General features: G+C 43.8%; 1 protein-coding gene and 1 long non-coding RNA gene across 3 annotated transcripts in view; one reads left to right on the top strand and one right to left on the bottom strand.

The window, feature by feature from the left end:
* slco2a1 (solute carrier organic anion transporter family, member 2A1) overlaps positions 1-9,486 on the bottom strand; it is a 27,862-nt gene extending 18,376 nt beyond the window's left edge. Inside the window, exons 1-3 of the mRNA XM_042056932.1 lie at positions 9,308-9,486; positions 1,551-1,688; positions 1-30 (exon numbers count right to left, since the gene is read on the bottom strand). The exon at positions 1-30 is cut by the window's left edge and continues 133 nt beyond it. Of these exons, the coding sequence (XP_041912866.1) occupies positions 1-30; positions 1,551-1,688; positions 9,308-9,367 (228 nt within the window). The 5' untranslated portion in view covers positions 9,368-9,486. The remainder of the gene's footprint in view (positions 31-1,550; positions 1,689-9,307) is intronic.
* LOC121677862 lies at positions 4,235-5,369 on the top strand. Of its 2 annotated transcripts, XR_006021103.1 has the most exons (3): positions 4,235-4,383; positions 4,914-4,963; positions 5,061-5,369. It is a non-coding gene; the product is annotated as an uncharacterized LOC121677862 (long non-coding RNA). The 2 variants fall into 2 exon arrangements; XR_006021102.1 differs by lacking the exon at positions 4,914-4,963.
* Positions 9,487-11,272: the final 1,786 nt, after the last annotated feature.

Genomic DNA, 11,272 nt, shown 5'->3' with positions numbered 1-11,272 from the left:
CACAAAGACAATCAGCACTGTGTTGCTCACCTGTATGTGACAGAGAGAGAGAGAGAGGGGAAAAGTTTGAGGGGTAAATGGCAAAAGTGGGTTATCTTAGAGACAGAGTTTAGAGGGTTACTTTATTGCATTGCACAGTTTTTCAATTATCACTGTGCATCTCTCTGAAGTGGGCACCCACACCTTGATGGTCTTATATCACAGTTCAGTCAAAGAATGGAGAGAGAGAGAGAGATAGAGAGGAAGAGAGAGAGGGAGAGGCAGCAGCAGGAAAAGATCGAAAGAGAGAGAGAAGCCACAAATAGATGCTATCTTTAACGCCCTCGTAGAGCATGAATCAAATCCAGCAAGTCTGTCCAAGGCAAGTTCCTACTGTATGTGAGCTATCTTGACTTCAAGCCCAGACAACTCTACCCCTATCATTGTTTGCCATTCACCAGACAAAAGCATTTAGTATGCCCTCAAAGGACCAATCAAGCACAACAGGGAAAGGATTGTTTCCAAAACCCACTGTGGTAAACAAATAAGACAGCAAAAAGCCTTTCTGATAGACTTTAAAGTACTCAGAAAAGTACTCCAAGGGAACATTGCAGAGCCATAACTGTGACTAATGACTTAAACTCCTGCGAGTTTGTCTGCAGGTAGCTGTTGAAATTCCCACAGCCCCTGCGAAGACTACAAATGCCAAGGCTGAGGCTCTTGAAACGGAGGTGAGGAACACCGCAGGACGGGGGATAACAACTGGATAGTGTGGCTGGCTGGCGGACTGGCTGGCTGGGACACATTTGTTTATGCTACGCTCTCTCCATTCTCTTTCATCCTTGAGCCAGCACAGTCTGTTCCCTAACGTTGCTTTCTTTCGATTTTCGTGGTGGAGCAGTAGGAGCTTTTTTTTTTTTTTTACCTGGAAGAATACTAACAGCAAAGAGGGTTGCTGAGCTGCGACCTTTGTTTTGCACGGGATTGCTATGGCGCTGTATCTGCTCAGTGACATGCCACACACCCAAGAGAGACATTTGTGCCATCACTTTACTTCTCCCCCTGTTGATGCAAAGTCCCTTACCTGTCCAAGAGGGCCAAGAGACAAACATGTGTGACAAGTCCTCCTGGTGTGTCTCCTGTTAGCTTAGACACTAAGCCGTATATCTGAACGACATAAACGGTCATATGGAAGTCCAAACTTAGCCGGTTGTTCTACTGCTCCCCCCTTAGTATTTCCTCCGGACATTATGTAAATGTGCTGTGTCTGAATGAAGCGTAGAACCTGCGGTTAAAATTCACACCTCGTGAGAGGGCGTGTCGATGACGTTTCTTTCGTGCGTCTATGTGGTGGGGGCACTTAAATCTATCTGACTTAAGGCCATAAATGCCAGTGTCATGATGGAGTGGCATAGTGCTGTCCAGAAAATCTCCGACCTGGAAAGATGCAGACATCACGGAGCTACTGTCTATGAGGGCAGACAGCATTGTGATAGAACACGTGAAGGGAACGGCAAGAGACACGTTGATGTAGCCTACAATGGCAGGGTTTTGGACGGCAGGCTGCTTACCTCATGCAGAGAGGAGATGGTGCCTGAGGAGTAGCTGTTGAGGCCGAAGCGCCGCTCGATGGTGGTGATGGTGCTCTTGAAGTAGGAGCTGTACAGCAGCTGGGTGAGCTGGAGCAGACCATGGCAAAGGACAAACAGCTGGAGAGAGACAGCGAGCGAGCGAGTGTGTGTGTGAGAGAGAGAGAGAGAGAGAGAGAGAGAGAGAGAGAGGGAGGAAGGAAGAAAAAGAGAAAATGAAACCAATGCTATGCTCTATCACAAAGTTATACCATTTTACATACAGCAAAACATAAGACTTCCATATAAAAGATGTCATGTCTACAGTGTTTAACTTACACTGAAATACATGACTTTTGAAGACATAACCTCTGTGGTTGGTACCTCTAATTTTTGAACACTGACACCTCTAATTTTTGAACACACATTTTTGACTCTTATTCTCAGGATGTTCCTTTACCCAGCACGACCCTGACAATCTCCCAGAGATAAACTCCTCAGCCTGATTGCAGTCAGCTAGACCTCCACTGCATGAGTCCAGTGACTGCATCCCAGATAGGGAGACTGAGGAAGAGAGGGAGCTCTTGCTCCATTGAGAGGGTGACGTGAGCCCCCCAGCATACTGATGTTCATGATGGCGAACTCGATACTCCCTATCTTAGTTATCGTAATTCCATCAAACTATCAGATCGCTGTTGCTGAAATCAACCTTATATCTCATGCCTTCAGGGTAAGCTCTGACGTCGTAACGTGCGCATGTAAAGCCCCAAGGACAGTCGTGTGTGGGAGACCGAGTTAATACAGTCGAAAACCTGGTTCGGCGTTTCAGGCCCCGAAGGCCTGTGAGCGAAACCACAACGATTACCCTTCACCTACATTCTGTAACAGACACACTTGGAGGCTGTGTGTTTCTTGCAATTGCCTGGCTGTTGAATTGCCAGGAGAATCACACATTCTCAATCAAATTGTGGCTCCCCATATGAGCACCAATCAAAACACACACACACACACACACACACACAGAGAGAGACCATCATTCTCCCACTCTCTAGTCATTAACACTGGATCCCAGAGGCAAGTGAGGGGCCTATAGAACAGGCTGTAGAATGGATGCTCGGACTGGTGGCGGCTCTGCTTTCAATTAGCAACGCGGAAGCAGTTCTATCTGCTCTAAGCCAGAAGGACTGACCTGGCTCAGGGCCAGTGTGAAGATACTGACAGCTTCTCTTCTCGGAAGCTACTGGATGGAATGCTCTCTTTTGACCAGCTCTGAAATCCAGCACACACACACACACAGGGTAGTCTTACTTCCCTTGTCGATAAAGACAATATATACTAGAAGCAGCAGTGGCAACAGCTATTTGTCTGTTGTGTGCAGCGCATTAACCTAGATTCTGAGCCTGAGCGACTCTATAAGGATGTCTGCCCAGTATGAGCAAAGATGATCTTTTGTGTCCCTTTTTTTTTGGGGGGGGGGCATTTGCTTTTGAGGGTGAGACGATGATGCGAGTCCAGCTAATGTGTAGATCAGAGTCCTCTTCAGTTTTCGAATGCCCTACCCCACCCCACCTCTGCCCGTGGCTGCGACACCTACATGAGACACTCTGGACCTTTACTCAGCCACACCAGTGGAGGCCACGTAGGACACTGAAGGGGGTTTGCGGCCGGTGGGAATCTGAAGGGACATGTTGAGATTTGGATGGGGTTTCCTACGCAAACACTCGGTGTAAATCCGTCCCTTCTGTTGCACGCGGACTGCCAGGAGAAGAGCGGGAGGGAGCGGGCCTAAGCCCCCGCGTCTCTCTCTGGAACAGCTAATGCTCCCATTAAGGCCCCGCTTTATGGTTCGTTAGCGCGCACAATAGATGCTTTTACGCAGTTACTAAAAATTCAGCTTTGTTTCTTTTCCTTTCTTTCTCTTGTGGTGAAATTGTGTTTAATTGTGGATGTTCGGTTTTTTTCCCCAGCGGGAGCTATTTTGCTCCAGTCCTTCATATGAACGTCTTTGTTAGGGTACTTGAATGGCATTTCTCACTCTCTTGTCCACACTCTCTCTCTTTCTCTGTTTATCTCTGCCTCTGTTTTTGTCCCTCTTACAGTCTTCCTCTTTCAGCGCTGAGTACTGTTATCAAAGTCGAATATTGCCACACATTGGTTGAAACCATAGCTCTCTCTCTCTTGCTCTCTCTCTCTAGCGTAAAGCACAGAGGTTTTAACTCTCTATGAACTTACGCAGGTGGCCGAAAATGTGTTATTTTTAGGTGCATGTTTTGGTAGGCTTTGAGAGAAAAGGTCTGGAAGCGCTCAAGAGAGCTGCGCACAGCGCGAGAGCCCCAGCGTGTGAGTGCATGCACGTGTGTTTCACCGTGGCCCGTGGGCTTGCCGACGGTCTCGGGCCGACTTTAAAAGGGCTCTACGTCTTCCCTGACAGCTCATAACTCAAAGAAGGCCTCTGAGATGACAGCCGAGGTGAGGAAGAATTGCATCTCGCATAACTTAGCGCTTTTAAGGAGAGCCTCAAACACTGGCATGCTCATCGACACAGAAACACACACATACATGCAAGCTCTTGTTGTTCCAAGAGAAAGACACGACTTGTGTTCCTTTGTGTGTCACAGTGAAACGTCGAACATGAACGCTTACATAAGCAGGACATCAGCGTTCGCTCATTCTCTCGTTCGCTTCCTGCCTACCGCACCTAAACAGGGACTTTCGGTCGAGTCATCAATCAGGATTTGTCATCTTGCCTACGGCCTTGTGACTGGGGTGATCCCTCACCGTGTGACACCTCTGACACACGCATTGCGTGCAGACGGCCGCAGGCTTCCTCCAGCAGGTACTATGACTTTCCTGTCTTTTTAATTAAGCAATGTGCAATGTTTACAAGGTCTATTAAAGATGGATCTGTGCAGTTTGAAGTGGTGAGGGTTTTTATAACAGATTTATCTGATTTGATCTTCCTTTTACCTTTCTTACTGCAGCATTTTTTTCATGAGTTAACCGCCAGAAGGGGGGCCACAACTGTTTGAGCTACATGCATGTCAATTTTCAAGAAAAGGGCTACCTTTGATTTGATCTGTGTATGAAGTTGTGTATTTTGTCTCTTGTCCGAGCATTTTATTATGAGTGCAGGGTTTCTAAACCACTCTGACCAGAGAATGGCCTATAGCTCTGTGTCTCATGATCTTTGAAATACACAGCTTAGGTTTCATCTATAAATTACTATAATGACTACAAAGTTTCCAAGCTTAGGTTCCCTAGTGTATGTGTATGGCATGCATCCAGCGCCAACCACTACAGTGAATGTGGGTCTCCTGACAGGCACAGGGATACTGAATTATTCCATGCTTCCTGTACTGTTGAAAGGTGCTGAGAAAGTCCAGGATGCAGGAGGGATATTTTTATACCAAAGGATTGTAAGTGAAAGTGGTCTCTGTATCCAATCTCTGTCTTTTTCTTTCTGTATCTCCCCTTCTCATTCTCTCTCTCTCTCTCTCTCTCTCTCTCTCAAAGTGGAACAGGCTTTACTGTTCAGAACATGTCAGGTAGTTTTCCACTACAATCTGTGGAACGCTTGGATGCATCATGGCTGGAATGTCTACAAGTGTCTCGACCCGTAGTCCCCTGGCGACCATTGTCTCCTTCCAGTGTCCAGCAGAGAGGAGAGAATCAGGGGAAGCTAGGACTTCCACTTTTCCTGTCTCTTTTTTGTTCTGTAACTCACTTGGGTTGGAAATCCCTGAAAAAGCAACCTTAAAATATGTCTCTTCTTCCCAGAAATAAACAAGGAAAGGTGTACCAAGCCTTTCAACAACTGAAAAATCCCAAGAGCTGACCAAGAACAAAACAACCGACAACTACAACAGAGTTGAAAGCAAACAGAGAGATCATAGCATACCTGAACTCCACTCTTGCAGGTAGATGTGACATGTACCAACACAAGAAAAATAACCAAAGCCTGAACCAGCATTCTGCATTTCACCTTGACAACTGGGAGATGCAGATAGCTTCCTATTTGACTGACTAAACAGAGGTTACGATTGGCCACAAACAAAACACACACAGACCAAATTGTTTTGACTGTAACTTGTCTTGCTATTCAGCCGATATCCTGAAATCAGGTGTTTTCTGTAGTACATTTCCCCTCAGCCGCGGCAGCGTTTCTGCTTTTCCTTTTCTGAGGAGAAGTCTTCTGAAAGCCTTCACAGTTGATGGAGCACAAACACACAAATTAGTCGGCCCCGAAAAGAGTGCTGCCAAAGTTTGAAATAAAAGGGGAAAAAAACATAATAGTGAGCAGTTGCAGGCTAACATTAGGAGACACACAAAACATACACACAAACACACACATGTAAACACGTACACACAAAGTCTGAAAAACATCACTGGGCTGTGTCGAATACGGTATCGAGTTGACCTTGTTCTCAAATACCATGGCTGGCACACCCTGACTTTATCTAAAAGGCTCAGTTGACAAATGACCATACTTGTCATAAACTCTGCACAACAAAGCACTATGCTTCAATTGAACCCGTACTAATGGATACTGCTGGCTCATAGCCATGTGCTAAATCACTCTTGTTTTGCATTGTACCAGAACTCTATTCAATCTGACTTTGGTGCTGAGTGATCACCTTAAAAGACACTGTTTTCTTTCAAGTCCATTAAATCCCCGGCAACCCACGACAAAGGGTCTCCATACCAGTTTAAATAGATGATTACGGCCTTTGGACAGTTATGTTTACAGTGAGGGTTTTACCTGTGACGTCATAGTTTACATGTACATCATTTGTCATAATGGTCCTACATGAATCTCAACTCAGCAGCAAACTCACAGATACATGCACACACAGACACACGCACACACAGAGAGACGCACACACAGAGAGATGCACACACAGACACACGAACTGACATGGCCACACAACATTATGTAAGACCTTTATGCTCATGAAAGCTGCATTCAACAGGCCTTGAAGAAAGACCACCTGGTTGGGAGATGAATGTGTGTGTGGGTGTGTGTGTTTTCAGAGAACCAAAAATAGATTGAGGACATGGGGATCTGCAAAGGGCCCAGGATGGATACTGACTTCCATTCACACACACACACACACACCGCTGATCTACGCAGGGTCTAAACAGACCTACCACAGGCCTGATGAGCAGCACTCAGGCTAAACACTGGAGGTTTGCGGCAGAGGCCAGCACAGGGATACCTGTGTGTTACGTTTGGACAGGGACGGACCTCCTCGTCTGTGCAAGCCCTCAACCATCTCCTCCAACTGATCACTCACTTTCATAACGGCAGTGGGATAACTCAGGTCAAAACTCCCAACGCTCCAAACAGAATGCAATGTGGCTGACAAATTATGGACAAAACATCAAAATTGCAAATAGCCAACTTTGCCCTGTGACAAACAAGGATCGGTGCCAGTGTGCCATCGCTGAGATGATTTTGTCCATTAGGAGGGTAAAACAATAGCGCGCTATTTTGGCAGACCTCCATCATGTTTGAGTTTAACATTAGAGCCTCCTGTAGGACGTGTCAAAAAAAACAACAACCAACCATCAGTAATGATTTACAGCCACAATATCGTCATGGTGGTTACCAGAGAATAATAGGCCAAATATGCAGTCAGTTACAAGATGAATGATGTTCCAAAATCTAAACAATGATTCATAAAACTGAAACTGTCCCTCTCTCTCTCTCTCTTACACACACACACACTTGCTCTCTCTCATCCTGTCTCTCTCTCTCTCTCTCTCTTTCTCACTCTCTCGTTCTCTCTCCCCCCATCTCTCTTCAAGTATTAAGCTGTTTGAACGCTTGTTTGTTTGTTTGCAAGGTCCTGGCTGGCCAGTGGAGGTTTCTCAACAAGAAAGACTATTGTTACTGATTTTTCACACATGGTTGGACAGTATTCCTAGTCCTAATCATGTCTAGTATATGATGTTCTAATAGACAGGCAAATATGCAGTCAACTACAGAGAGCATCTCCTGATTCTGTGCGTGGAGATTTATCGAGACATCCCAACTGAATTTTACGGCTCTCATGGATTTATGAGTTTTTATTCTACCTCAAATGAGGACATTAAGGATGTCTACTCAGACTCGCATTTAAAAACTAATTTGCCAGGATTGCATGGTCATAATATATGTATCATTTGGTCTTATTTAAAAACGACATGCTGAAATTGGGGCTATTTTTTGTATTATTGTATTTCTTAGTCTGGGAGGCTATAAAAATTGTTCTCAACTTAAGAGGATTCTGCACCTGTTTCTTTTATCTCTGTTCATGCTTGAATTCAATAAACAAAACGGAGTTCAACTCCAAAACGGACTTGTTTTCCCTCTACAACCTGGCATGGTCAGCACTACCATGAACTGAGGCGAACTAGTCCGACGACTGCCAAGAAACAAATCTTTTTTTTTGAAAATACATAAATAAAATCTTCAACAGTGGCTGACTGTAGAGCTGATCTGGTCCTTCACATACGAGCCAGGTCTGGCCTTGGTCCACCCCAGTGTCTGCTAGTCTGGGTCAATCTGAAACTCTGCTTTCTTTCAATCCATTAACAACTGCCCCAACCGGCAAAGTGTCTGTCTGCCAGGCTTTATCTGATAAAATGTGCGTGCCTGCTGATCAGAAAGCCATACATCAAACAGTCTGACACCAGTATTACTACACAAAGTACTGCAGTAAGACACAAACACACAAATCACCTTGTCTTGTGGAGCCAGACATCCACAATAAATATACGTATATACATATAGCATATACATTTATTTACATATTTAGACAACTTAACTAAGTTATTTGATTTAAATGACAGTGGGGGCAAGGTGTGATGACAGTGAATTCCCAATGTACCAATGCCTTTGACATAGCTGGCTGTAAGCCTATCTGCCCAGCCTGGCCAGTATTATTCTGTATCATTTCTCCCATGCTGGCTCCAAATAGGTGCTTTCACTTACTGGAGCACAAGCAGTTCAAGGTTTACATACCATCCGTACCACTGATAACAGGGGGCAAAGCATAACATGAGCATGCCCTGTTTGTGACCACACTATGCTTAGGCATGGTTTACACAACAAATATGAGCCTATCATTGAGCTGCAAGTGCTGAACATCATTTCCAGTGATGGATTAAAAAAATCAAGAAACAGCAAAGATGCTGATGTCTCAACCAGCTTTCACTCAATGAGGTACTTTGTTATAGCCAAGTGACATGTTTCTGCAGTTTCACTAGGCTTACTGCATGTATATATATATAGTTTTCTGCATATTTGCAACTGATACCGGCATTGCTGCACTCCTCTGAACACTCTTACTGAACTCTCAAGACTCAAAAAATACTACCTGAATAAAGACAATGTCAGAAATCTTAGTAGTATCTGAACTTTGCAAACCATGTCATACGCAGACGAACTGAGGACCTTAAGATCACCTGTTCAGCACTACCCTATCTTAATAACTAGACACGTGAGAGACTGTATACTTTAAGCGCCGGCGAACAGAAGCTACCACTTGACATTACTCACCGCACTCTATCAGGGAGTAGTGGAACAATATTGTAGGTGACTGACTAGTGAACGAGGAGGACCAAAGGTTGCAAATCAAAATGTATGCACGTGCGCAAAGTTTCATTCATGCACGATATTAATAGAATAGCATGGTCCCAGTTATTCTTCTATTTCTAACGGCTAATATTAACATCTGTAAAGTGGGTGGTATAGCATTGACATAGCATAGGCATACCTTGATGTTGGAAAATATCGATGCTTTGGGTTTTTTGATGTCTTTAGCGTATATCTCCATGTCTACAGATCTCAACGGGTTAAGGCTGAATCGCTGGATGAACTTCTCCTCCCAGTTGTTTTCTGCAGGGGATCAGCCGTCAGTGTCTCTACTCGGGTGAACTTCTATGAGGGGTTTTTATTTTATCACCCGCTGTGATGTAATAAGACTCAGCCCACATGTCCATGCGCAAATGTTTTGGTGACCATATTTGGCGCACCTGACCTGTCTAAACGGATCCCCCTGTGACATGTTAACGTTACTCATGTACATGTCATTAGGAGTCTGCAATTACAGCAGTTTGAGAATACAGTAACCCAGGTGTCATAGAATGTTGTTCCCCCGTAAACATGATTAAACCGTACAGAGCACGCGATGTTGCTTTTTTAATCCTGTGTGTGTGTTTTTGAAGGATGAGGTGCTGTTTAGACGACATGTCTAAATGTACTTCATCTGTCATTCCGTTTTCCGTTTAAAAGGCGCTCCAACGGAGTCAAGTCGCTTCCGATGAGTCCAAAATATACTGTCGGTAAATGCAGTGGCAGTGATGGGCGCAGTTCACTTCACAACAAGACAACGTAACTTCCAGTATCATATGTTGTTATTTCTCTGAAAGAAAAGAAAGCAGCTTTAACCTCATTCAAAATTGACCGTCATTATTATAATTCACAGTGAAGCGTCTCTGTCAATGTGCGCCAATGCAACAATTTGTAGGAACAAATTTATCAAGTAGACGTTGGCTATGGGTTCCGCTGTTGCCTACTATAACGTGTGTAAATCTCTCCACGGTTTAAAAGTGTACACCATACGGTCATTTTGAGCTGTCTATCAAATTTCAATGCACATGCAAGTAGGGCGTGTTATCTATACATTTATGTGCAGCATGCTATAAAACTTGTTAAACAAGTGTGATAAACGCTGCAGATCTGCAGTGTCATTGTCTCGTTGCTTTCTTGTTGCTGTATGTTGTCCAGAGTAGCAAACTTTGGGGATCAATAAAGTTAATCCATCACATGAAAGGTAATTACGCGCGTCATTCCACACTCCACAGCCCTATCTCTATTTCTATCTTTCCTCTTAATCAAACTGTATCGATTATGGATAAAACCCTGTTCACGTAGACAGACCGTTTTTATTCCACCCAAGTCTTAGCTATACTAAGCTATAATCCATGCCTTATGTAAAATGCTATTTGTTACGATGCTTATCAAGAAAAATAAATGTCTGAGACTCCAAGTATTGATCATGAAGAAAAAACTGAACAATTGACTATATCAATCAAACAATAGACAGACCATCCTTGCCTTCAATACAAGTGAATCAACACATTTCAGAGAGATTGGACTCCTTAGATAACTACTGTAAAGCAGGTGTGAGAAAGTATTGTTAATACTACTGAATGTTGGGTTTGCATTAACTTACAAATCTACAAAGGCATGTAACTTCAGAAACCTGAAATACTGATATTGCAAGTTAAACATAACTTGCCAGCAGAGGTGGAAAGTAACGAAATACATTTACTCACGTTACTGTATTGAGTAGTTTTTCTGTGTATTTTGTATTTAAGTAGTTTATAAAATCGGTATTTTAATTTTACTTGATTACATTTTGAGTGAAGTATTGTACTTCGCTACATCAAAAATCCCATCCATTACTTGAGTAAAAAAAAAAAGTTAAGACTAAAGAAACAGAAAGGGAGAGAAAAAAAACCGTGTCCTAAACCACTAGCCTAGTGATAATGATCAGCATGTAGGCTAGCCTACAACAGGACATGAATCAAGCTAGCGCCATGCAGTCTTTCTGAAAGTGATGGAGATGGAGCTGGATCACGAGATGCATCAGATTACATGTATAGGCTATGTATTTTCCACTATTTCAATGGGTTGTCTCAGTTCGTTTTAGCACTAATGATTGCGGAGATATTCA

This window comes from Alosa sapidissima, chromosome 12, assembly GCF_018492685.1.
Source record: "Alosa sapidissima isolate fAloSap1 chromosome 12, fAloSap1.pri, whole genome shotgun sequence".
NCBI lineage: Eukaryota > Metazoa > Chordata > Actinopteri > Clupeiformes > Clupeidae > Alosa > Alosa sapidissima.
Note: the sequence above shows the minus strand (reverse complement) of the source record. Positions and strands in the feature narration are given on the sequence as shown.